Raw genomic sequence first — 27,331 nt, 5'->3', positions numbered from 1 at the left:
GCCCCCTTTCCTCCCCCCCCCTCCCTGCCCCCTTTCCCTCCCCCCCCCTCCCTGCCCCCTTTCCTCCCCCCCCTCCCTGCCCCCTTCCCTCCCCCCCCCTCCCTGCCCCCTTCCCTCCCCTCTGCCCCCTCCCCGCCCCCTCTCCTCCCTCCCCTCCCCATCCCACCTCCCCCTCTGCCCCCTTTCCTCCCCTCCCGTCCACTTCTCTCGTCGTTTGCCGCATTCCTCCGCTTTCCCTCAACTCTCTCCCTGCTCGAATTCCCCTCCATCTGCAAATCCCCTCCCTCCTCTCCCATCCCCTCTTCTCCCACTCCCCTCCCCACTCCATCTCTCACACCCTCCTCCTCTCCACCTACACCCCACCTCTTCCCTCCTTCATCCACCCCACCTCCTGCCCTCCTCAGCCCCTCCTCTCCTCTTCCACTCCCCTCCTTCCTCCCCCTCTTCTTCTCCCCCACTATCCTCCTCCTTCTCCCTTCTCTTTCTTCCCTTCTTTCTCCCTCCTCCTCCCCATCCCCTCTCTCCACTCTTCTCCTCCTCCCCCTCTCCTCCAGCCCTCACTTCTTCTTCCCCCATCTCTTCATTTCTACACCTCTCTCCTCCTCCTCCTCCACTCCCTTCTTCTCAGCCCCTCACTACTCCTCCCCTCTCCTCTCAACACCTCTTTTCCTTCCTCCCATTCTCCTCCTTCTCCTCTTCATCCCATCCCATCATCCCTCTCCCCCACCGGAAGCTCTGACCCTCCTCGCGCTGGGGGTGGGGGGGGAGACAAAGGATCTACTTCCGGTGAGTGCCGGTGTGAAGATGGCGGCTCTGAGACTCGGCCCGGAGCCTGTTGGTGGTTTCAGTTTCGACAACTGCCGGAGGTGAGTACGGAGCGGGGGGGGAGGCGCAGCCTGGGCACGCATCGCTCAGCGCAATGTCGGCCGGAGAAACACCTCCGGGGCCCCGGTTTAACCGAAATATATTTGGTTTGTTTTTTTGGGGGGGGATGAGGAGGACGCGGGTGGGGGGCCCTTCAGACCCGAGGCGGAGGCGCCGATGACTCCGCACATTGACCGGTTCCCAACCTCCCGGACTGGCAGGGTTTTCACTTTATTAAAAACTTAACGTTTTCTAAAAGGAAAATCGGAGATTTTTGGGACGAATTCGTTTGGCTGCAGCGCGAAACTAATGGAAATGAGTCTCTGGTGTTGGATTTTGTTTGCGTCCCTTACGAAATTTCGGGAGAAAAATAAAAGGAAATTTATTTATTTAAAAAAAAAAACCGTTTTATGGATTTTGCCACCCACCCAGTATCTAAAATAGATGAACTTAATTAAAAGTGTCAAACACCCCCCCCCCACCCCCGTTACTGCTCCCCGCATGGAAATCTTCTCATGATCCCAGCTCTCTTATTTTTACATTTTATTCCCCCCCCCCACCCCAACCTCTCTTATTTTTACATTTTATTTCCCCCCCCCCACCCCAACCTCTCTTATTTTTACATTTTATTCCCCCCCCACCCCAACCTCTCTTATTTTTACATTTTATTTCCCCTCCCCACCCCAACCTCTCTTACTTTTACATTTTATTTCCCCCCCCCCACCCCAACCTCTCTTATTTTTACATTTTATTTCCCCCCCCCCCCACCCCCAGCCTCTCTTATTTTTACATTGTATTTCCCCCCCACCCCAACCACTTCCTTTGCCTAACTTGTCAATGGATCATAGGAGCTTAGAATAGAAACTCGATCAGTCATTTATTTGTAGCTAGGGGTTTATTTATGTGGCGATCTAAAGATTTTCGTCGGCATTTAGAGGTTAATCGATCGAAAACTGACGTAATTGGGCACAGAGGCTAAACCTTCTAGTTATTCTAGTCAGCCCCCCCTGCCCCCCCCCCCCACCCTGCTCAAAAGGATTTTTAATTTTAACCACTTTTCAAATGGCTTGACTGATACATTAAAAAAATTAAACTGCGGATGCTGCACGCCAGAAACAAAAACAAAACTGCTTTTTTTTTTGGGAAATCTCAGGTCAGTTAGAATCAGTTCGAGGGAACAGGCAGGTTAACCTGTCATCAGAAATGACCGGTCTGCTACTTTTTTTTCATTTCAGTTATATGCCTAATTTTCTCTGGGATGTGCAGATGCCAGAGTTGGTGATTGAAGCTGAGATTATCTCAACAGTAAAGAGTAGGTATGATTGATATGAAGGAAAGGAGAATAAGATGTTATGGGAATAAGGTAGGCATATGGGATTAGGACTGTTGCTCATGTGGAGAATAAACAGTAACCCTGACTGGTTGTCCCAAAGGGCCGTTTCTATTTTGTAATTCTGTGCAGAATGATTATTTTCTAATAAAACAACATAATTTACTGAGAACAATGCCATGAGAGATCTTCTATTTAAAATCTTTTGGATTTCAATTTTAAAATAATCAACTCATTCCTTAAAAAGAATTTCTTTGCTTGCCTCTTCTCCTCTTGCTGCTGAGTCACTGTACCGTTGCTCTGTGGCTGCACAGCTATTGGATGCTCTCCAGTCCCGTCACTCAGTTGGGCAATATTTACATGCGAGCTTGAACATGTGTTGTCACGCTATTCAAGTGCCGAATGTATCACAGTTGAGTCTAATCCAGTGCACGGCCAATGCCCTCCAGAAGTGGATCACTGCATAATGATCAGCAGCAGGGACCCTAGTTATTTTCTCTCTCCTTTGATACATGTCACTAAGGGCAATTCTAATCTTCATTTGTTGTGAAATGACTCAGCACAGAACAGGGATTGGATGTGGGATCTTGTATTCCTAAGTGGATAATTGGGGCAGTGAAGGAATTGCTCAATGTATTTAAGCAGATGGATGCCAGTGACAGTTCTGCAGTAATATTCAAATGATTGGTTTCATGTATATTAAATATTAGACACCCAATATATTTTTCTTCCACCAGCTTACTTTCCTCCAACCTGTAGAGCACTAATACATAATTGTTATTAGCAGAAACCGTTGTCCCCTCTCTTTATTACTAGAACTTAAAAACAAAAAAGGAGCAATCACATTGCTGGGAGTGTACCATAGGACCCCAAACAGTCAGGGAGAAATAGAAGAGCAGATATGTAGGCAAATTTCAGAGAAGTGTATAAATAATAGGGTAGTAATAGTGGGGGATTTCAACTTCCCCCACATTAACTGGGTTAGTCAAAGTGTGGTAGGTTTAGAGGGAGCGGAATTCTTAAAATGCATCCACGAGAGCTTTTTAAGCCAGTACGTAGAAGGGCCTACAAGAGAGGGGGCTGTCCTGGACTTCATTTTAGGGAATAAAACCGGGTAAGTGGTAGAGGAATCGGTAGGGGAGCATTTTGTAGATAGTGATCATAACTCTGTTAGATTCAAGGCTGTTATGGAAAAAGACAAGGATGGGCCAGAAATCAGAGTTCTGAATTGGGGGAAGGCCAATTTTAATAAGATCAGATATGATTTGGCCAGAGTGGACTGGGAGCAGCTACTTTTAGGTAAATCTGCATCAGAGCAGTGGGACTTATTCAAGAAGGAAATAGGGAGAGTACTGGGCCAATATATTGCAGTAAAGACAAAGGGTGGGATCAACAAATCCAGGGAACCCTGGATGTCGAGGGATATACAGGATTGGATAAAGAGAAAAAGGGAGGCTTATGGCAGATACCGAGGGCTCAAAACAGCAGAAGCCCTAGAGGAGTATAGAATTTGTAGGGGGGAACTTAAAAAGGAAATTAGGAGAGCAAAAAGGAGGCATGAAAAACATTGGCAGGTAATATAAAGGGAAATCCAAAATTATTTTACAAGGACATTAAGAGTAAGAGGATAACTAGGGAAAGAGTAGGGCCCTTTAAGGACTATAGTGGTAATTTGTGTATGGATCCGGAAGACGTAGGTAGGGTTCTAAATGAATACTTTGTGTCGGTGTTCACAAGTGAGAGGGACGACGTGGGTATGGAAATCAGGCAGAAGGACTGTGATATAATTAAAGAAATTAGCATAGAAAGGGAGGAGGTTCTAAGTGATCTGGCAGACTTAAAAGTAGATAAATCTCCAGGCCCAGATGAAATGTATCCCAGGCTGTTGAGTGAGGCAAGGGAGGAGATAGCAGGGGCACGGCAATAATTTTCAATACCTCTCTGGCCACAGGAGAGGTGCCAGAGAACTGGAGGACAGCCAATCTGGTACTGTTATTCAAGAAGGGAGGAAGGGATAAACCAGGGAACTACAGGCCAGTCAGTCTAACCTCAGTGGTGGGGAAACTATTGGAAGCAATTCTGAGGGTCAGAATTAATCTACACTTGGAGAGGCAGGGATTAACCAAGGACAGTCATCATGGTTTTGTTAAGGGGAAGTCATGTCTGACCAATTTGATTGAATTTTTCGAAGAGGTGACCAGGTGTATAGATGAGGGCAATGCATTTGACGTAGTCTACTTGGACTTCAGCAAGACTTTTGATAAGGTCCCACATGGGAGACTGATAACAAAGGTAAAAGCTCATGGGATTCAAAGCAATTTGGCAAATTGGATCCAGAATTGGCTGAGTGGCAGGAAGCAGAGGGTGATGGTCGAGGGTGTTTTTGTGACTGGATGCCTGTGTCCAGTGGGGTTCCACAGGGATCGGTGTTGGGTCCCTTGCTGTTTATGGTGTATAAACAATTTAGACTTGAATGTAGGAGGGTTGATCGATAAGTTCGCAGATGACACGAAAATTGGTGGGGTGGTAAATAGTGAGGAAGATAGCCTTAGATTATAGGAGGATATAGATGGGCTGGTCAGAAACGCTGATCAGTGGCAAATGGAATTTAATCCAATAAGTGTGAGGTGATGCACTTGGGCAGGACAAACAAGGCACGGGAATACACGGGATGGTAGGACCCTGGGAAATACCGAGGATCAGAGGGAACTTGGTGTGCATGTCCACCGGTCCCTTAAGGTAGTGGGACAGGTAGATAAGGTGGTTAAGAAAGCATATGGGACACTTGCCTTTATTAGCTGAGGCATAGAATATAAGAACAGGGAGGTTATGCTGTAACTGTATAAAACACTGGTTAGGCTGCAGCTAGAGTATTGCATGCAGTTCTGGAATCTGCATTATAGGAAGGAAGTGATTGTATTAGAGTGAGTGCAGAGGAGATTTACCAGGATGTTGCCTGGGCTGGAGAGTTTTAGTTGTGAGGAGAGATTGGATAGACTGGGGTTATTTTCCCTGGAGCAGAGGAGATTGAGGGGCGACATGATTGAGGTGTATAAAATTATGAGGGGCAGAGATAGGGTAGACAGGAAGGAACTTTTCCCCTTGGTGGAGGGATCAATAACGAGGGGGCATAGATTTAAGGTAAGGGGCAGGAAGTTTAGAGGGGATGTGAGGAAGAATTTTTTCACCCAGAGGGTGGTGAGAACCTGGAACTCACTGTCTGAAAGGGTGGTCGAGGCAGAAACCCTCAGAACATTTAAGTAGCATTTGGATGTGCATTTGCAATGCCATGGTATACAAGGCTATGGGCCTAGTGCTGGAAAATGGGATTAGAATAGTGCGGTACTTGTTTGACTGGTGCAAACTCAATGGGCCGAAGGGCCTTTTTCTGCGCTGTAAACCTCTATGACTCTTTGACTATGACTCTACTAAACTGTGTAAGGATTTAAAATGTTTTCTTGGGTCATGATAAAATACATTGACAGTACATGGTGCTTTCTAAGTTACACTGTACTTCTAGATACTCAAATTGAAGTTCTATTTAGCTGAACATTTCTTATGCTTGGGTGCAATTACTGTGTGGTAAGGTGAAGATTATTCCTTGTCAGGAGATACAAGTGACATGGCGACCTTGTTAGGCATCGGACTTGACTGCTCTTGGGTGTCTCGTGGCAATCGGGTAGGCAACACAGATCTGTCCATTCTGGTGTCATTGTTGTGGCAGGTTTAAAGTGCACCTTAAGCAAACTTCATACAGTGCAGTTTTACAACTACTTTTGTGTCAGTATGAAGCAGTTCAACATCCAATAGATCCTTACCTTATTCTGCAATGAAGAAATTGCCTTGCATCAAATAGTCTTAACTCTAGTTGCATGTGGCGTTTGGAGAAAGTCCAATTTATTGATCTAAATAAGGTTTCAAGATGAAATTAAAAAGTCTTAGATGAATAAATCCTGAGTGTGGTATTTATAACTTTTTTAAGAATCTTCAGTAATGTGTGCTTTGTTTGTTATAGGAATGCATTTATTGAAGCCGAACTTACTAAGCAAGGTTTCAAAGTTCTCGAAGCAAGAAAAACTGGAACCACTATTGCTGGGGTTGTATTCAAGGTATTATGTTTCAACTGCTTGAATCAGTTAATATTATTTTTCAGTACCACACAGGAATCATGAATGTAAGGAAAAGATGGCATTTTGAACACCACTTTACGAAACTAAGCTTGCTTGAATGATGCACTTAATCTTGGCATTACAGTATTGACTTTCAACAAATTGCTTGTATTAAACTACAACGTTGTTATCAGAGTGTGCCATTAAAAAGAAACCTGAGTAACTTTATGATTTTAAAATTGCAGAGCTCAGCAGTCACACACAAACTACTAGTGTTTAAAACTACACAAGAAAAGTGACAAGTGACTGGTCAGAAATAATTGGACCATTCTGCTGATTCTAATTTTTGCTGCCATTGTGTTTATTTCTTCTGTGAGAGATTTCTGATGTTACTTCTCTATTTAAAAACTTTAACGCAAAGATCATGTTCACAGCAGTAACTAATATGAAACCATTTGTAAGAGTTTTTAACAGGGGAAAATGCAATCACTGGTAGCCTAGAAATGAACCTGTAATGCAATATTACCATACAAATAAATACATTTGTCTGAAATTGTTGAGTACCAAGCACCAACATGTTGACACTTCCCATTTCACAGCAGATTAACTTCACATTAATGTGTAGGCATTTTTATAGTAATGTTGCACAACATAATTTTTAAGCTATCAGTTTGGTCATTTTCCTTGCCATTTTAAAAAAAAATGTAAGTGTTGTACTTGTAATTAATTTGTTGGGCAAAGAACGCCATTGTGAGATACGGTGCACATCTGGCAGCCTTAAGTGTTTGACATGGAATGAAGGGCTTGATATTTCTCCCCTGACAGTATGTGATGTTTACTGATTAAGTTTAGCATATTTTCTTCTTATGCAGTCAAAAGGCTGTTTTTAAACCAGGAAATGATTTTTCACATCAGAAATAATATCTTTTACGATCATCTTTTAATTAGCACATTTATGCTTGGAAGGCAAAGAACCTGTTGATGCCGATCAAATTTAGTCAGGCTGCAGTTAGTGAAAGATTGATACTGTACTTAAGTTTGTGTCGTGTTCCCATTTCTTGTATTAAGAGGAACCCCTGCATGCTGCTGTGCATTAGACCATAAGACATAGGAGCAGAAATTAGGCCAATCGGCCCATCGAGTCTGCTCCGCCATTCAATCATGGCTGATAAGTTTCTCAACCCCGTTCTCCTGCCTTCTCCCCGTAACCTTTGATCCCCTTACCAATCAAGAACCTATCTATATAAAGACAAAAAGCTACTGCGGATGCTGGAAATCCAAAACAAAAACAGAAATACCTGGAGAAACTCAGCAGGTCTGGCAGCATCGGTGGAGAAGAAAAGAGTTGACGTTTCGAGTCCTCATGACCCTAGAAGGACTCGAAACATCAACTCTTTTCTTCTCCGCCGATGCTGCCAGACCTGCGTTTTTCCAGGTATTTCTGTTTTTGTTTAAGAACCTATCTATCTCCATCTTAAATACACTCAATGACCTGGCCTCCACAGCCATCTGTGGCAATGAATTCTATAGATTCACCAATCTCTGGCTAAAGAAGTTTCTCCTCATCTCTGTCCTAAAAGGTCTTCCCTTTATTCTGAGGCTGTGCCCTCGGGTCCTAGTCTCTCCTACTAATGGAAACATCTTCCCCACGTCCATTCTATCCAGGACTTTCAGTATTCTGTAAGTTTCAATCAGATCCCCCCTCATCCTTCTAAACTCCATCAAGTATAGACCCAGAGTCCTCAAACCTTCCTCATATGTTAAGCCTTTCATTCCTGGGATCGTTCTCGTGAACCTCCTCTGGACCCTTTCCAGGGCCAGCACATCCTTCCTGAGATACGGGGCCCAAAATTGCTCTCAATATTCTAAATGTGGTCTGACCAGAGCCTTATAAAGTCTCAGCAGCACATCCCTGCATTTATATTCTAGTCCTCTCGAAATAAATGCCAACATTGCATTTGCCTTCCTAACTACCGACTCAACCTGCAAGTTAACCTTAAGAGAATCCTGGACTAGGACTCCCAAGTCCCTTTGCACTCCAGATTTCTGAATTCTCTCCCCATTTAGAAAATAATCTATGCCTCTATTCTTCCTACCAAAGTGCATAACCTCACACTTCCCCACGTTGTATTCCATCTACCACTTCTTTGCCCATTCTCCTAACCTGTCTAAATCTTTCTGCAGACTCCCCACCTCCTCAATACTACCTGTCCCTCCACCTATCTTTGTATCATCTGCAAACTTAGCCAGGATGCCCTCAGTTCCTTCATATAGATCATTAATGTATAACACTCAAGTTTAGCATAAAATTCTCCTCAAACATTTAGCTTGTCTTTGACCTCTTCACAGAGAAAAAGGCAAATACCTGGTTAATTTAAGTCTGATAGCTTTCTGATGGAATTGTACCACTGAGAAAGTCGTAAAGATTCCTGTAGCAGTCTATTTTGTCATTTCCACTGATTAAAATCACTCAACACATTTAGTTGGCTTTTAGGATGTTTTTGGAAAAACAAGTCAATTAAAAATCAGAATTTTGTGTTTCTTTTTACCTACATGGCCAGGTAAGATTAAATTAGACCAGGGGATCATTGGCTAATTGGGTCAAGTTGATTAACCTTCCAGATGTTGCTCCATTAGTCATTTATAACTCCATAGTTTTGTACAGGGACTCAGAAGCCACACTTTCGGGTTTCTTAATTATAGTGCTTTAGTGCAACATGGTATTAACCCCTTGCTAGCACATCCTGATGGTCAGAGAATGCCGTATGCAGTAGGACCTGAAAAAGAAGTAAGAAATTAAATGGTATTCTTTAATTTCAGTTCTAAAATTAAACTTAAAAGTTTCTTCTGCACATTTCTTTCATTTGAAGTATTTCTTGGAATAATACATTTGAAGCCAAGTGAAGCTGAATTTGAAGGAATGAGACATAAACTGACCATAGTAAACTTGCTTGAACTGGAGATACAAATAAAGTAATTCCTCTAATGGGAGGAACCCACAACAAAAGGGCATAATCTTAAAATTAGATCCGTGCCACTCAGGAGTGAAATCAGGAGGTGTCTCAGTACACAATGGGCAGCATAAACTCTTTCCCCCAGAAGATCATGAATATTTAACTCATTGATATTTTCAAGACTTAACAGTGATAGCTATTTGTTAGGTAAGGATATCAGATTTGGAACCAGGGTGGGTAAATGCAGCTGAGGTACAGATCAGCCATATTCTAATCGAACGACAGAATAGGGTCAAGGGGCTGAAAAGCTTACTGCTGTTGCTATAATTACTTAAAATGTGATTTCAGAGTTTAATTGAGATAGTAATGAGAAATTTGTATTTGCTTTGAAAACTTGATCCACTATATAAATGTGATTATAATAGATTCCAGCCTTAATCTGTTTCTTCTGCCTTGTACTTTGATAGCCTGTAGTTATTTTTTTAAGAATATGTGAAACACTACTGTAAAATGAGTGGAAATACCAGTATAAATAACACCTTTTTTCTTTATTTCCCCCCAGAATATCTGTAGTTTAAATTATCATGTTGACTTGGCCATCCTTTTATCTACTTTTAGGTGCAGAGTGCATAAAGTTTCAAACCTTGACCTTTTTATTAGAATGTATTTCAGCAATAAGGCTATGGCCCAGAATTTCCATGGGACTTAACGCTATTGTAATGAGCTATCTACATTGTAGGGTACGTTTTGCAGCGCGAAAGTACCAGAAAATCATGATTTAAGTGACTTGTGCCTTACCATGATATAATTTCCTGGGACTTTTGCATTGCACACCAAAACAGTGAATGATTAATTATAATAGCACTGTTGCCCTTAGTGGCTACGAAGGCCACTTTGATCACCGTAACCACTTTAGGATGCTTAAATAACAGTGTTTTTAGATTCATTATGTTTGTTAAAACAGCAGTTTTGTGCAAGCAGTGTATTTCAGGCAAACGCCTGGGCTCACTGATTTCTTTCACTCAGTTTCTCAAAGTCCATTCAAATGTAGAACAGATGAGCTGATGGATGATATGGAAGAAAAGCTTTAAACTTTTTATGCTGCTTAACTTTTACTCAATGTTTCACTTTAGTGCAGGAGAGATATAAGAGCACTCCCGCTAAATTGAAATCAGTTTGAAATAGTCTTTTTTCTATCACTTTTTAATAAGGTTTTGTTTCCAGGTGATGGAATTGTTTAAGGGTCTAACAGTTGCATTTTTTGACTCCGATGGTGTCATTTACAGTTATTAATAGTGGGGAGATCCTTTCTTGCTCTTTAAAATAGACATAGACCTTTGACACCAAAGTTAATGTGGTGATAAACACTGGTCTCCGTCTCCCTACAGATACATCACTGGAGGTGTCATTTCTGATTTGCTAACGTAATCATCTGTGGAATATTATAATCGGTTTTCCACAAAATTTTGGTGTAAATTTGTCACCAGAGGATCTAACTCTTTCGAGTATGCTGTTTCCGTGTTACTTATTTTATGTAATCATCAGGTATATTGAAACTCTTTCGAGTTATCAACAGTCACAGATTGCAACTCTTTCGAGTACAATCACAGTTCTTGGTTTCCGGGAGTGGGACATGAACCCACAACCCTCTGATTCAAAGGCGAGGGTGCTATGAACTGAGCCACAGCTGACTGGACAATGGTCTATCTATGATGTTACCATTATCAGTGTTTTGGAAAACTCCTGACAGTGATGACTAATTTTACTGGTGCTGTCTGTCTCACTAATAAAGATCCTCGTTGTACGAAACGTGTAAATTTATGTAGATTCATGCCAATATTTTTTGAAATATTTTTCACGTCACTTAAAGACTTGAGTAACCACATAGAAATTTTACGATTTCATTTTAAGGAGCACAGTCATGAAAAGACTTGTTTTAAACTGTACTCTAACATCTCCAAATCTATGACTTGTGAACCATTTTTATTGTTTTTTGAATGGAGGGTCATTAATTAGCTGCCATTTTTGGTCAAAGCCAACACAATCTGTTTTTGGCGCAGAATTTTTATACCATTCTTGTGTTGGCTTAATTTCGAGCCGTTAGAATTGGGGAAGGCTGTGGCCTACTGGTATTGTCACTGGACTAGTAATCCAGAGACCCAGAGTAATGCTCTGGTGACCTGGGTTCGAATCCCACCACAGCAGATAGCGTAATTTGAATTCAGTAAGTTAGAAGTCTAATGGTGACTATGAAACCATTGTTGATTGTTGTAAAAACCCATGTCCTATAGAGAAGGACATTTGCCCTCCTTACCTCGTCTGGCCCACATTGATTCAAGATTCACAGCAATGTGGTTGACTCTTAAATGCCACTTAGTTGTATCGAACTGCTAGAGAGTCAATAAGGAATGAAACCTGACGGACCACCTGGCATCGACCTAGGCAATGGCCAACTCAGCCCTGTCAACCCTGCATAGTCCACCTTACTAACATCTGGGGTCTTGTGCCAAAATTGGGAGAGCTGTCTCACAGAGTAATCAAACAACAGCTTTTCATAGTCATACTCACAGAATTGTACCTTATAGATAATGTCCCAGATACCACCATCACTGGGTATGTCCTGTCCCACCGGCAGGACAGACCCAGCAGAGGAGGTGGCACAGTGGTATGCATTCAGGAGGGAGTTGCCCTGAGAGTGCTCAACATCAACTCTGGACCCTATGAAGTCTCATGGCATCAGGTCAAACATGGGCAAGGAAACCACCTGCTGATAACCACATATTCCCCCCCACGCCTCAGCTGATGAATCAGTGCTCCCCCATGTTGAACATCACTTGGAGGAAGCACTGAGGGTGGCAAGGGCCCAAATATACTCTGGCTGGGGGACTTCAATGCCCATCACCAAGAGTGGCTCAGTAGCACCAGTACAGAGTGAGCTGACTGAGTCCTAAAGGACACAGCTGCTAGACTGGGACTGCAGCAGATGGTGAGGGAACTTACAAGAAGGAAAAACATACTAGACTTAATTTACTAGATGCATCTGTCGATAACAGAATAAGTAGGAGCGACCACCACATGGTCCTTGTGGAGGCAAAGTCCAGTCTTCACATTGAGGGTACCCATCATCATCATGTTGTATGGCACTACCACCGTGCAAAATGGGATAGATTTTGAACAGATCTGGCAACTCAAGACTGGGCAACCCTGAGATGCTGTAGACCATCAGCAGCAGAATTTTACTCAACCACAATCTGTAACCTTGTGGCCCAGCATATCCCCCACTCTATCCTTACCACCAAGCCAGGGGATTGTGCAATCAGGGTTAATGTTCAGCACCATTTGCGACTCCTCAAATACTAAAGCGGTCCATGTCCAAATGCAGCAAGACTTGGACGATATCCAGACTTGGGCTGACAAGTAACATTTGTGCCACGCAAATGCCAGGCAATGATCATCTCCAACAAAAAAATCTAACCATTGCCACTTGACGTTCAATGGCATTACCACCGCTGAATTAACCCAATATCAACATCCTGGGAGTTATCATTGACCAGAAACTGAACTAAACTAGCCATATAAATACTGTGGCTACAAGTGCAAGCCAAAGGCTAGGAATCCTGTGGCGAGTAACTCACCTCCTGACTCCCCAAAACATGTCCACCGTTTACAGGACAAAAGTCCGGGTGTGATGGAATACTGTCCACTTGCCTGGATGAGGGCAGCTCCAACAACACTCAAGAAGCTTGACACCATCCAGGACAAAGTAGTTTGCTTAAATGCCACCCCATCCACAGACATTCACTCCCTCCATCACCGATGCACAGTGGCAGTAGTGTGTACTATCTACAAGGTGAACTGCAGGAACTCACCAAGGCTCCTTAGACAGCACCTTCCAAACCCACGACCATGACCATTTAGAAGGACAAGGGCATCAGACACATGGGAACACCACCACTTGAAAGCTCCCCTCCAAGGCACTCATCGTCCTGACTTGGAAATATATCGTCGTTCCTGCACCGTTGCTGGGTCAAAAACCTGGAACTCCCTCCCTAACAGTATTGTGGGTGTACCTATACCATATGGACTGCAGCGGTTCAAGAAGGCAGCTCACCACCCCCTTCTAAAGGGCAATTAGGGATGGGCAACAAATGCTCACCTAGCCAGCGACGTCCGCATCCCACGAATGAATTTTTAAAAATTGGTTACTTGCCTACATTTGGATACAAATAAACCACATAAATGATGAATATAGTTCATACTTTTCAAAGTATTCAAAGAAATTAGAAATTTGCTTTGTGGAAAGTAGCTTAATTACACTGTGTAAATTATTAATTTAAGTAAAGGAGCTTTTATGTATGCTTTTGGAATATCCTGTTCTGCTCAATCAAAAATCTCAATTCTTTTCTACCCTTTCCTTAAGGATGGAGTAATCCTGGGCGCTGATACAAGGGCAACTGAAGGCATGATTGTCGCTGATAAAAACTGCTCCAAGATTCACTACATTGCTCCTAATATTTAGTAAGTAATAAATCCCATAATTTAAAAAAAAAAAATTTGGTTCATATGATTGTTTCACTGTGTATAAAAAGTGTTACATATTTAAAAGCCTAATCTCTAGTGGGACCCTACAGCTAGAATTTAAGTTGGCTATCACAGACTGAATTCCTCGGCAAGCAGATGTGAAACCTTCCCAATTTACATTATATTTTCTAATATTAAAAGCCTTACTTAAAATCAAAAGAGAAAGCTTCAAATCTGATGTCAAACCAGAAAATGCTGGTTAAGGAAATACACAGCAGGGAATCAACTTCTGTAAAGAGGAAATAGAGGTCGTGATGTTTTGATTGCAAAATGTTTCTAGGTTATGATGATGCGTCATAAACCTGAAACGTCATAACTTTTCTTTTTCAAGATGCTGACTCCTGACTCAACTAATGTATTTTTTCCAGCTAATTTTCATGAACAGTTTCCATTATGGATTTGAACATAAGAAATAGGAACAAGAGTAGACCATGTGGCCCCTCAAGCCTGCCCCACCATTCAAAACTATAATGGCTGATCTTCTCCCTCAACTTCACTTTCCTGACTGCTCCCAATATCCCTTGATTCCCTGAGAGGTCAAAAACCTATTGATCTTAGTCTTGAATATGCTCAATGATGGAGCATTCACAACCCTCTGGAATAGAAAATTCCAGAGATTCACAATCCTTGAGTAAAGAAATTTTTCCTCCTCTCCGTCTTATATGATCTATGCCTTATCTTGGGTCTATGCCCTCTTGTTCTAGATTCCCCAGACAGGGGAAACAGCAACTCGAAATAGGACATTATGATGGAATTAAGATGAAAGTCAGAATGTACGACTTAATAGAACGGAATTACATCGGCAAATATTAGTGGGTCCAATTGTCCAGCCGTCTCTAACCCTTAAGTCTTGACTCCTTATGTGCAACTTCATGAGAAGTCAGCTGGTAGTACTCTCATCTGAGTCAGAAGGCAATGGGCTCAAGTCCCAGTCCAGAGATTTGAGGAGACAATCCAACCTGATACTTCAGTGGAGTTCACTGTTGGATGTGCTGCCTTTTGGAGGTAACGTTAAACTGAGGCCGTATCTATCCTCTCAGGTGGGAGTAAAAGACTCCATGGGACTATTTGAGGAAGACTAGGGGAGTTAACCTGTGTGTCATGGTCCAGTATTTATCCTGTAATTAATATCGCTGAAACAGGTTATCTCATCTTTGTTTTGCTGCAAATGCACGTTCCTTTTTCTTTTCTGCATTGCTGTCTTTATTTCTTTGTCTGTTTCTTTCTTGTTTTTTCTTTCTCACTTTCTCTTATCTATCCATCTGCTAGGTGGCTCAATGCAGTGAATTTTTGAAGTCCTCCTTCACGACTGACACCATTCACTATGTATAAAAACCTATTAATTAGCTGACTGGGACAATGTCACAAGCAATTATTAGCAGCGCTTAAAATTGTAGCATTGTATTTCACTTGAGAATTCGAATTGTCTGAGATATCTGTAATCCCCTTTAGTTGCTGTGGTGCTGGTACCGCTGCAGATACAGAGATGACCACTCAGCTGATCTCATCCAATCTGGAGCTACATGCTTTATCCACTGGACGCCTTGGACGTGTAGCTACTGCAAATCGCATGCTGAAGCAAATGCTTTTCAGGTAAATAAAGCTTGGTGCAATTGCAATAAATGTTTAAATTGCCCAATTTTATCCTAACTTAGAATTCAGATTTCTAACAGGCAGAGGGTTTCTATAATTCTATTGGGATTTATGTGGCATTCACCTTAAATTGCTGTTGCTAATTGGCAGCCTCGACTTCAGCAGCAATGTGATAAGTATGTGAGCTGCTGCCTCTGGAGGCTGCAGCACCTCGTTAACGGTGGCTTTCATGATACTTACAGAAGCAATGGCTACCCTGCCAGCAATACAGATGCTGCTGGAGGGACACTTAGCCCTGTTGTCTGTTGGCCAATAGGCTGAGAGTCTTTGACTGTCCATGTAGACGAGAATGTGTTTTGTGATCATTAGCCAATGCGTGTTGTAACCCGTAAAACATTGCTGTGGAATCCACTGTGCATTAGAAACGGGATGGTTTACAGAGAGGAATCCTGAGGCAATATTGCAGGTTTGTTCCTTGTTATTGTTCTATAATACAAAGATGCCACAGGACAAAAATTGGCTTTTGGAATTGTGTCGTAAGTATAAACTTTTACAAGAGTAAGTTAATATAGTTCCACGTGCTATAAGATTGGCCTTATCGGCAACCTCGTAAATAGGACCCAAGCCATTTGTTCACCAGGCAAGCTTTATGCTGAAATAGGGCACATCAAAGGTATCCTGCAGAATAATGGCTACCCTGATCAGATAATTTGGTGCTGTATATTGTGCAACTCATGAACGGGCCTAAGGCTGTCACTCTCGGCCCTGAAAAGTGCCCAGTCCACCTCAGATTACCCTGGAAGGGGAGGTATCTCAAAAATTTGAGCAGCAACTGAAGCTAGCTGTTTCACGCTGCTACTATGCGGTACCAACACGAGTGGTATTCACCACTAACAGGATGCTGCCATCAAGCCAAAAAGACATTCTGTCTATCTCACAAATGAGTAATGTGGTATATGAATTTCAGTGCCAGTGTGATGCTAGGTATATAGGCCGTGCATCCCAAAGACTGGCAGGTCGTATCAACCAACATGTCCCTTCGGCTGTTCACAACGGACTATACTCAACCAGCCCGTGCTTGCAAAACTCAAAACACAATATCCAACATTAGATGTGATGGCATGATTGGATAACATTTGCTAACTAATCCCCAGTGTCCTAAAACTTACGCTAACAACCAATTTAAGATGGTCAGCCGGATTTGCAGTGTGGCATATTTGCGAGCACGAGAAGTTACATATGTTAATACACAGGGCCCTGTCCTTTGCAGACAGACAGAACACGTACACACATTGGGCAGGATTTTACCGTCGGCGAGTGGGGGCGGGGCCTGCGCAGCGACACATAAAATGACGGGGGATGATGTCGGGCGGAACCCCCTGCCCCATTTAAATTTTCAGGAAGGCAGGGGCGCAGCAAAATCAGCTGCGCGCCTGCTGACCTGTCAGTGGCCAATTGAGACCATTGACAGATCAATTAAAGTAATTAGTGGTCCTGCCCGTCCAACCTTAAGGTTGGCGGGCAGGCCAGGAGCCCCGGCGGGAAGTAGAAAAAATATGAAACCTCATCCACCGGTGGGATGAGGTTTCATGTACGGTTTTAAAAATTTTAATAAAAAAGTTTTGTTGGAAATTATGAACATGTCCCAACTCATGTGACATTGTCACATGAGGGGACATGTAAGGGAAATTTTTTATTTCTTTTAATATTTTTGCACGTAGAGCTGATCTCCCTGAGGCTGCACTTAGCCTCAGGGAGATGAGTGCGCTCTTCCGTGCACATGCGCAAAAGAGCACACTCTCGATTTTAGGCATCTCTCCCCCCCGCCCCCCCCTGCCCGCACAGGGAGCGCATAGCGCTTCCCTGCGGACGTCACGCTGGGCGGGCCTTAATTGGCCCGCCCATGTAAAATGGGGGCGCTGATTGGAAGCGCGCCTGCACGCGCTCGCCCATCAACTCCCCCCCCCCCCCCTCCCCCTGATGGGGGGAAAATTCAGCCCATTATGTCTGTTTCAGCTAAACAAAATAAGTGATAGCTATTCGCTGGTTCATTCCTCAGGGCAATGCCTTGACCAATCAGAGTCAAGCTGCCTGGTTTAAATTTCAGACAATGCTTGGCAGTTAACTGTCAGTCACCATTAATTGATGCATTCTCCATGGCATGCCTTTACCAATCAAACTCCGCTTGCCAACCATTCAGCCCTCTCTTTTTATACGGTATAAAGTTGTTGCTTCTCACTGACATTGGTAATCTTGCGTTGTCTTGATGAGTTCTAAATGAAAAGCTTCAACAAAATGTCTTTTCAGCAATACTCCAAGTTATAAATGCATTGTGTATAATAGTGCAAAGCAAATAATAGGGAATCGGCAGTTCATTTGCACACACTCTGATTTTATTTTCCAATGAAGTCACTGGAATTTATAACCCAATTAATACTCCAGCCAATATGCATTAATTCCTGGCATCTGAGACTGGTCATCTCAACAGTTGCTGAGGAAGCCTGGCCCAGCTGGCATTCTTGCACATGGTGGTTATTGGGTGAGAGGGTGATAAGGGAACAGGCCACTTATCCTGAGAGTGGGCAGTACCCACCATTCCAGTTGCACCACTGCCATTTCAATGGGGCTGCACCTCATCACTCCTGCTGATGTGCAGGAGAGTGGGCTCGGGGAGATCACATATGCGATTGAAGTCCCTGTGCAAAAGCAAAATACTGCGAATGCTGGAAATCTGAAATAGAAATATAAAATGTTGGAAATGTTCAGCAGGTCTGACAGCATCTGTGGAGAGAGAGAAATAGAGTTAACATTTCACACCATGACCTTTCATCGGATGCAGGTTACAACATGAAATGTTACCTCTGTTTCTCTCTCCACAGATGCTGCCAGACCTGCTGAATATTTCCAGCATTTTCTGTTTTTTATCCCCTGTCCATGTGGCTCATCAGTCTTTCCAAAGTAGTACAGATGTTTTTGAGCTTAGAAACTGAATGCCGTCAGCCTTTGGAGCTTTTATCGAAGTTAAAGAACTGGTGGAACAGACTGTTGATGTGAAGGTCTGGCTGCAGAAAACAACTTTGAAGATTCTGAAATCAGCATCCTTGTCCACTGCAAAGCTTGGAGCTGAGCTTGCTCTCCAGCCAGATACCTCCTGGGCTGTCATCCCCTTTGGTTCCTGCTTCTGTTCATGTACTCAACTACAATCTGTAACCTCATGGCCTGGCATATCCCCCACTCTACCACTACCACCAAGCCAGGGGATCAACCCTGGTTCAATGAAGAGTGCAGGAGGGCATGTCATGAGCAGCACAAGGCATATCCAACAATGAGGTGTCAACCTGGTGAAGCTACAACACAGGACTACTTGCATGCCAAACAGCATAAGCAGCAAGTGATAGACAGAGCTAAGTGATTCCACAATCAACAGATCAGATCTAAGCTCTGCAGTCCTGCCACATCCAGCCGTGAATGGTGGTGGACAGTGAAACAACTCACTGGAGGAGGAGGCTCCACAAATTCCCCATCCTCAATGATGGGGGAGCCTAGCACATCGGTGCAAAAAATAAGGTTGAAGCACTTGCTACAATCTTCAGCCAGAAGTGCTGAGTGGATGATCCATCTTGGCCCCCTCCAGAGGTCCCCAGCATCACGGATACCAGTCTTCAGCCAATTCGATTCACTCCACATGATATCAAGAAATGGCCGAAGGCACTGGATAGTGCAAAGGCTATGGGCCCTGATAATATTCCGGTAATAATACTGAAGACTAGTATTGCTCCAGAACTTGTTGCGCTCCTAGCCAAGCTGTTCCAGTACAGCTACAATACTGACATCTACCCGGCAATGTGGAGAATTGCCCAGGTACGTCCTGTGCACAGAAAGCAGGACAAATCCAACCCAGCCAATTTCGGCCCCAGCAGTCTACTTTAGATCCTCAGTAAAGTGATGGAAGGGATCATCAACAGTGCTATCAAGCGGCACTTGCTTAGCAAAAACCTGCTCAGTGTCACTCAGCTCCTGACCTCATTCAACCTTGGTTCAAGCGTGGACAAAAGAGCTGGACCCTAAAGGTAAGAGTGACTGCCCTTGACATCAAGGCCGCATTTGACCGAGTTTGGCATCAAGGAGCCCTAGCAAAGCTGGAGTCAATGGGAAACAGGGCGAAAACTCTCTGCTGGTTGGAGTCATACCTAGCACAAAGGAAGGTGGTTGTGGTTGTTGGAGGCCAGTCACCTCAGTCCCAGGACATTACTGCAAGAGTTCCTCAGGGTAGTGTCCTGGGCCCAACCATCTTCAGCTGCTTCATCAATGACCTTCCCTCCATCATAAGGTCAGAAGTGGGGATGTTCACTGATGTGATTGTACAATGTTCAGCACCATTTGCGACTCTTCAGATACTGAAGCAGCCCATGTCCAAATGTAGCAAGACCTGGACAACGTTCAGGCTTGGGCTGACAAGTAACATTCGTGTCACACAAGTGTCAGGCAATGACCATCTCCAACAAAGAATCTAGCCATCACCCCTTGACATTCAATGACATTACCATCGCTGAATCCCCCACTATCAACATCCTGGGGGTTACCATTGACTAGAAACTGAACTGGACTAGCCATATGGGTGCTGTGGCTGCAAGAGCAGGACAGAGGCTAGGAATCCTGCGGTGATTAACCCGTCTCCTGACTCCCCAAAGCCTGTCCACAATCTACAAGGCACAAGCCAGGAATGTGATGGAATACTCTTGACTTGCCTGGATGAGTGCAGCTCCAACAACACCGAAGAAGCTTGACACCATCTAGAACAAAGTAGCTCACTTGATTGGCACCCCATCCACAAACATTCACTCCCTCCACCATCGATGCACAGTAGCAGCAGTGTTTACCATGTACAAAATACACTGTAGCAACTCACCAAGGCTCCTTAGACAGCACCTCCCAAACCCACGACCACTACCATCTCGAAGGACAAGGGCAGCAGATGCATGGGAACACCACTACCTGGAAGTTCCCCTTCCCCTCCAACCCATTCGCAATGCTGACTTGGAAATATACCACTGTTCCTTCACTGTCGCTGGGTCAAAATCCTGGCACCCCCTCCCTAACAGTACTGTGGGTGTACCTACACCACATGGACTGCAGCAGTTCAAGAAGGCAGCTCACCACCACCTTATCAAGGGCAGTTAGGGTGGACAATAAATGCTGGCCTAGTCAGCGAAGTCTACACCCCTTGAATAAGTAAAAAAAAAATTCTTCTGAAATGTTCACCAACTGATGTTATGCTGTGTACCCGACCCATAGTTCCAAATTCTGTACTAATGCTTTGGACAGATGGAACTGAATATCAGGTGCTGTGTATAATGGGAGGCTGATCCAAAAGCACCCATTTTCCACCACCAATCGAGACAAATTTCTACTCTGCTGTTTAAAATTTACTTTGTTTCAGCATTCTTTTGCTCCAGATTGTGCTGCTTTGCATTTCTCTGTCTAGAACTTGATCTGCCTGTCCTCCTTCAACTTTAGTATCACAAACTTCACCAATGATTTATATAAAAAAGGGAGGTCCTAGCACTGATTCCTGTGGAATATTAGTACCCTCACCATGTCAATCGAACAAACATATATATTTTGCTTTCTCTCCCTTGTCTAACCCTGTACTCACATGGCTACATTTCCTTAAATACCATATACCTTAATAGTCTCTTTGGTATTTTATCAACCATCTTCTGAAAAATTATGCATTCAACATTATTGCATCTGTACAGCCTTTGATTTCCTCTAAAGATCCAATTAATTTAGTCAAGCATGGCCTGCCCTTTACAAACTGATGCTAACTGTACCTGAATAATGTGTGCTTTTGAAAGTGTTAATGAACTTTGTCCCATAACTGAGAACAGATTAATTGGCCTATAATTTATTTGTCGTCAACTTGTTCTTGAGCAGGGCTGTAACAATTGCTACTGTCCTAGTCCTTCACCATAAAAACTGCTTCCAAAGATTACCTTCAACCAAACTTTTTTTACTATTCTGGGATGTGTGCCCTGCAGGCCTGGTGAATTTTCTGTTTTTTATTTGTTCTTGGGAAGTAAGCAAAATGGAAGACCATTTCATTGTTCATCTGTATTTACTCATAAAAGGTGATGATGAACCTTCTCTCGGAGTACTGCGCCACTGGACAGGATTTTCCCCTCAGCGATTTGGGGGCGGGGCCCGCTCGCCGAGGGGAAAATGACGCGGGATGACCTTGGGAGGAACCCCCAACGTCATCCCGGTCCCTTTAAATTTTTAGGAAGGCGGGCGGACAGCGAAATCCGCTGTCCGTCCGCCGACCTGTCATTGGCCAATTGAGGCCATTGACAGGCTAATTAAGATCATTAACAACCTGCCCGTCCAACCTTAAGGCTGGCGGGCAGGCCAGGAGCCCTAGCGGGCTTCTGATAATACATGAAACCTCATCCACTGGCGGGATGAGGTTTCATGTCCATTCTTTTAAAATGTAATAAAGTTTATGTGTTTATTATTAACATGTCCCATCTTGTGTGACATTGTCACATGAGGGGGACATGTTAATAATTTTAATATTTATCTATTTTTAGACTTTACTTACCTTACATGAATCTCCCTGAGACAGGACTTTGCCTCAGGGAGCAGTGCGCGCATGCGCGAAAGAGCGCACTTTGACAGCTGGGGATTCCCTCCTCCCCCCCCCAGCACAGGAAGTGCATAGCGCTTCCTGTCGGGCAGGCCGCTGGGTGGGCCTTAATTGGCCCGCCCACTCAAAATGGCGGCAGGCCCTGTTTCAGTGGCGGGGATCAGCTGTCTACCCGCTGCCGAGCCGGTGGGGCCCACCCACCATCCAAGGGCAATATTCTGCCCACTGTCTTTTGGGGGAATGGAGCTCACAACCCCTGTCTGCTCTGGTTGCTCATGCCTCCAGCTCCACATTACAGAGGGTTGACTCTTGATGCCCTCCAAATTGGCCTAAAAAGCTGTTCAGCTGAAACAGATTTTTTTTGTCTCAGCATCTTTGAGTTGAAGCATCCTTTTGAGTATTTATCTGCAGGTTGTGACTGATCTTCCCCCTAAACTCTGCAGCCATGCAACAAACCAGAAGTTCTCATGCAGATTGCACACAAGTTGGCCCCTTTAGGATATTGCACATGGATGGCTATGCAAAAAAATTTAAAAGGGTTGTGCACTTAAATGAATAGCCATGTACAACCAAAAAAATTCCAGGGGACATTGGTAATGACCCATTACATCTTCCTGGGGTACCCCTACAGTCTGACTTTCACTTTTTGCTGTAAAAAGCGATGCAAAATGCTTTAGCCTCTCTATTGCTCTCTCAGTCTGAAGCCGTAGATCGCCTGCTTGGTCTCTAAGTGCCCTCATCCTTTTGATTATCCTTTTGTTTCTAATGCTTTTATTTAAAAAAAACTCGGTATTTTCCTTTTATATTAACCACCAGTTTGCTTTCATGTGCCCTTTTAGCATGCATAATCTTATTTTGATTGTACTTTTAACATTAACATTCCCTCTAAGCAGCCTGAAAGTCCTCATAAAGGCCATGCATAAATTGGCCCTTTAAATTACTGTGTGCAGAGCCGCACGTTTAAACAAATCACCTGTGCACTTGAAAATATTAAAGGGAATGTTATTGAACACCTTTTGCATATCCTCATAACTATTTTCCTTTGTTATTCCCCCATATCTACTTAATACTTTGTTTGAAAAATATCTAATTTTGCTGTAATTCACTTAATCCTGTCTTTGTTATTGCCCCTTTCGCTCCTTGTCAGACTACAATGCATCTTGTACTAAAATCTCTCACGCAGTTAAATATATTGCATGATAAAATTTGACTTTAGCAGCGGAGCCAGGAAAAACTCTTGGTTCTAATTATGATAACTATTGAAACAGATGATAAATTGTACACGTGAACCATTTTTATGTATCACTGTTGGGGAGTGTGAGACAGCGAACATAGGGCACTTCCCCGACAAATTGAGAAAGCTTGTCAAAAATCTGTGTACCTTTTTAAAGGACTTTGGCAGAGTGCCATTGAAAGCTTGTGAATAAGTTCCTTGTCTTTCATTCTTAAATGTTATGTATATATTTTTAATAAAAGAAAATAATTGCAAATCATATTAGTGTTGCCCTGGTATTTTCATTCACATTTCGTTTAGAGCCTTTTTCTACTTGTCTGTGATATATTTTCAGCAGATATGCCAGGCAGAACTGAAATCATCAACTGTTCTCCATGCATGTATCTCTACTGACAAACAAATAATCTGTTCCTCTTTCCTGAACTAGATATCAAGGATACATTGGTGCAGCACTAGTACTTGGTGGAGTAGACTGCACTGGTCCCCATCTGTATAGTATTTATCCACATGGATCAACTGACACATTACCATACGTAACTATGGGTGAGTGATTTATTTCCTAAGATCGCTCAACATTCTTTGCTTGAAAAAAATGAAAATGAAAATTACATTGAGTTAAGGTCCACAAACATTTTAGAGGGGTCAACTGAGTATTGTTCTACTATAGCGCTAAATTTGAGTTGGCACTGCCTGTTGGATGCATTGATTTTGAAGTACGTTGGTTTTAATTTTCCAGAATTCTGTAGGTTTTAGAATGACCCCTGCAGATTGGAATGCAGCAAATGTAACCCCACATTTCAAGAGAGGAGCAAGAGAGAAAACAGGGAACTATCCACTGATCTGACATCAGCTGTAAGGGAGATGCCAGAACCCATTATTAGGAATGGAGTAACGGGGTACTTGGAACACCACTGCGGTTGGACAGAGTCAAAATTGATTTATAAAAGGGAAATCAGACTAGACAAATCTGATTAAAGTTTTTTTGAGGTTTTAAGTAGCCCTGTAGATAAGGGGAAACCAGTAAATGTAGTTTGGATATTCAAAAACCATTTGATAAGGTACCACAGAAGGTTATTATATAAAATTAGGACTCATGGGAATAGAGATAATATATTAATTTGGATTGAGAATTAGTTTGGGGACAAAACAGAGAGTAGGAATAAATGGGTCATTTTCGGGTTAGCAGGCTGTAGCTAGTGGATCAGTGCTAATATGCAATTGATATCAAATACTTGGGTGAGGGGAACGAGTGTAATGTATCCAGCTTTGCTGACGATACATATCTGGATAGGGAAGCAAGCTGTGAGGAGGATACAGAAGAGGCTGCAAAGCGATATGCACAGGTTAAGCGCTTGGGCAAGAACATGACAGATTAAATATAACAGAGAAATGTGAAGTTATCCACTTTGATAGGAAAATTTGTAAAACAAAATATTTTTTTTTAAGGTGAGAGACTGGGAAATGTTGGTCCAGAGGAAGCTGGATGTCCTTTTACACAAATCAATAAAGTTAATATGTGGGTACAGCAAGCAATTAAGCAAGCAAATGGTGTGTCAAATTTGTTACAAAGGAATTGGAGTATATGAGTAAAGAAGTATTAGTACAATTTGTATAGGATCTTGCTGAGATCACACCTAGAGGACTGGCCTCCTCACCTAAGGAAGGGATGTATTTGCCTTAGAGGAAGTGAAGCAAAGGTTCACTAGACTGATTCCTGGAGTGAGGGTATTTTTTTACGAGGAGATCGAGTAGGCAAGGCCTATATTCCCAAGAATTTAGAAAATGAGAAGTGATTTCCTAGGTAGGGTAAATGCCGGGAGGTTGATTCCCTTGGCTGGAAAGAGTAGAACTAGGTGTCACAGTCTTGGAAGATTGGCCACTTAGGACTGAGCTGAGGAGATATTCCTTTACTGAAAGGGTTGTGAATCTGCATGTACAGTTCTGTTCCTACACTAAATTGCACCCTGCAAATGCAAGAACGTCAGATACATCAAACTCTTGAAGAATATACAAAGTTATCGTGTAGCATAATTGGTGTTTTTAACACTGAAGGAAGCTGAGCCTTATGTAGCATAATTTATTTAATTGCTCCACTTCTGTGTATTTTACAGTCCCCTTAACAGCTTACAACCATTGGTGATAAAAATGTACAGAATCTAACTGCATATCACAGGTTTACATAAATAAAATAGTACAGCAGCAGGGCTGTACAAGCTGCAAAACCTAAATTATTTTCTGCTTTGCTTTTAAGCCTGCGTGTTGCATCTTTAAAATGCAATTCACATAGTGGTAGGGTGCTTTCGAAGCCAGTAGGTGGTGTCATTGCATTAAAATTGAGTTCCAGCATTGTGCATTAAGAGGCTTCTTAAAAACCTGAAGGATATAAATAAAATAATTGATTTGAAAGTTGCATGTGCAACTCTTATAATGTAATTTGCTATACAGAGGTCTTAGTTGCCTCTTAAGATGCATTGTATTTTCAAATTCAGTTCAGATGCAGCCACAGAATTTTATTATGTAAAATTCATTGCTCTCTTGTATTTTAAATAGGTCAGATATGATGGTAATTGAGAATGCTGTCAGCTGCTTTGCACGATCTATTGTTGACTGACCCTCTTTTTAAAAAAAAACCCTACTTTATTTGCTCGATGTATCATACTTAAGTGGGGAAGGCCCATGTTGGACAGGAGGGGAGTAAACAGAGAGTCATCTTTGTGTGCATTTGCGCTTTTTAAAAGATTTAAAATGCTCCACCAGCATGATTTCTCATCGTCCACGTGTAATACTACTTGTGAACTGAGTGCCTTTTGCTGCTCCTCTTGTCAATCTCATGAGAGTTTCTGTCAAAAAAAAATCATCAAACAGTGCCTGTTTTTCCAGGCTGTGAAATGGTTTTCTAAATTCTGATGTTTCATTAAAAATGTTCAACATATAATCAAGTCTAACTTCAACAAAGGTGATTGCAGAGGGGAACTACTTAATACTTTGTTTTCTATACCTAATTTTTAAAAAATTCATTCATGGGATGTGGGCTTCACTGGCTGGGCCAGCATTTATTGCCCATCCCTAATTGCCCTTGAGAAGGTGGTGGTGAGCTTCCTTCTTGAACTGCTGCGGTCCATGTGGTATGAGTTCACTCACAGTGCTGTTAGGAAGGGAGTTCCAGGATTTTGACCCAGCGACAGAGAAAGAACGGCGATATATTTCCAAGTCAGGATGGTGAGTGATTGGAGGGGAGTTTCTAGGTGGTGGTGTTCCCATCTATCTCCTTCCCCATGTCCTTCTAGATGGTAATGGCTGTGGGTTTGGAAGGAGCTTTGGTAAATTCCTGCAGTGCATCTTGTAGATGGTACACACTGCTGCTACTGTGCGTCGGTGGTGGAGGGAGTGAATGTTTGTGGATGTGGTGCCAATCAAGCGGGGCGGCTTTGTCCTGGATGGTGTCAAGCTTCTTGAGTGTTGTTGGAGCTGCACTCATCCAGGCAAGTGGGGAGTATTCCATCACACTCCTGACTTGTGCCTTGTAGATGGTGGACAGGCTTTGGGGAGTCAGGAGGTGGGTTACTCATCGCACTATTCCCAGCCTCTGACCTGCTCTTGTAGCCACAATATTTATATGGCTAGTCCAGTTCAGTTTATGGTCAATGGTCAACCCCAGGATGTTGATAGTGGGGGACTCAGTGATGGTAATGCCATTGAATATCAAGGGGTGATGGTTGGGATTCTCTCTTGTTGGAGATGGTCATTGCTTGACACTTGTGTGGTGCGAATGTTAATTGCCACTTGCCAGCTCAAGCCTGGATATTGTTCAGGTCTTGTTGCAGTTGGACATAGACTGCTTCAGTATGTGAGGAGCCGTGAATGGTGCTGAACATTGTGCAAACATCCCCACTTCTGACCTATTGATGGAAGGAAGGTTGTTGATGAAGCAGCTGAAGATGGTTGGGCCGAGGACACTACTCTGAGGAATTCCTGCAGTAATGTCTTGGAGCTGAGATGACTGACCTCCAACAACCACAA

At 43.1% G+C, this 27,331-nt stretch overlaps 1 protein-coding gene across 1 annotated transcript in view; it reads left to right on the top strand.

Annotated features, from left to right (window-relative positions):
* The first annotated feature begins 768 nt into the window (after positions 1 to 768).
* Positions 769 to 27,331, top strand: part of psmb7 (proteasome 20S subunit beta 7) — a 74,839-nt gene continuing 48,276 nt past the window's right edge. The window contains exons 1-5 of the mRNA XM_078549876.1: positions 769 to 866; positions 6,210 to 6,303; positions 13,678 to 13,775; positions 15,291 to 15,431; positions 23,739 to 23,854. Of these exons, the coding sequence (XP_078406002.1) occupies positions 805 to 866; positions 6,210 to 6,303; positions 13,678 to 13,775; positions 15,291 to 15,431; positions 23,739 to 23,854 (511 nt within the window). The 5' untranslated portion in view covers positions 769 to 804. The remainder of the gene's footprint in view (positions 867 to 6,209; positions 6,304 to 13,677; positions 13,776 to 15,290; positions 15,432 to 23,738; positions 23,855 to 27,331) is intronic.

The sequence above is a fragment of the Cetorhinus maximus genome, chromosome 10 (assembly GCF_964194155.1).
Source record: "Cetorhinus maximus chromosome 10, sCetMax3.hap1.1, whole genome shotgun sequence".
Lineage (NCBI taxonomy): Eukaryota > Metazoa > Chordata > Chondrichthyes > Lamniformes > Cetorhinidae > Cetorhinus > Cetorhinus maximus.
Note: the sequence above shows the minus strand (reverse complement) of the source record. Positions and strands in the feature narration are given on the sequence as shown.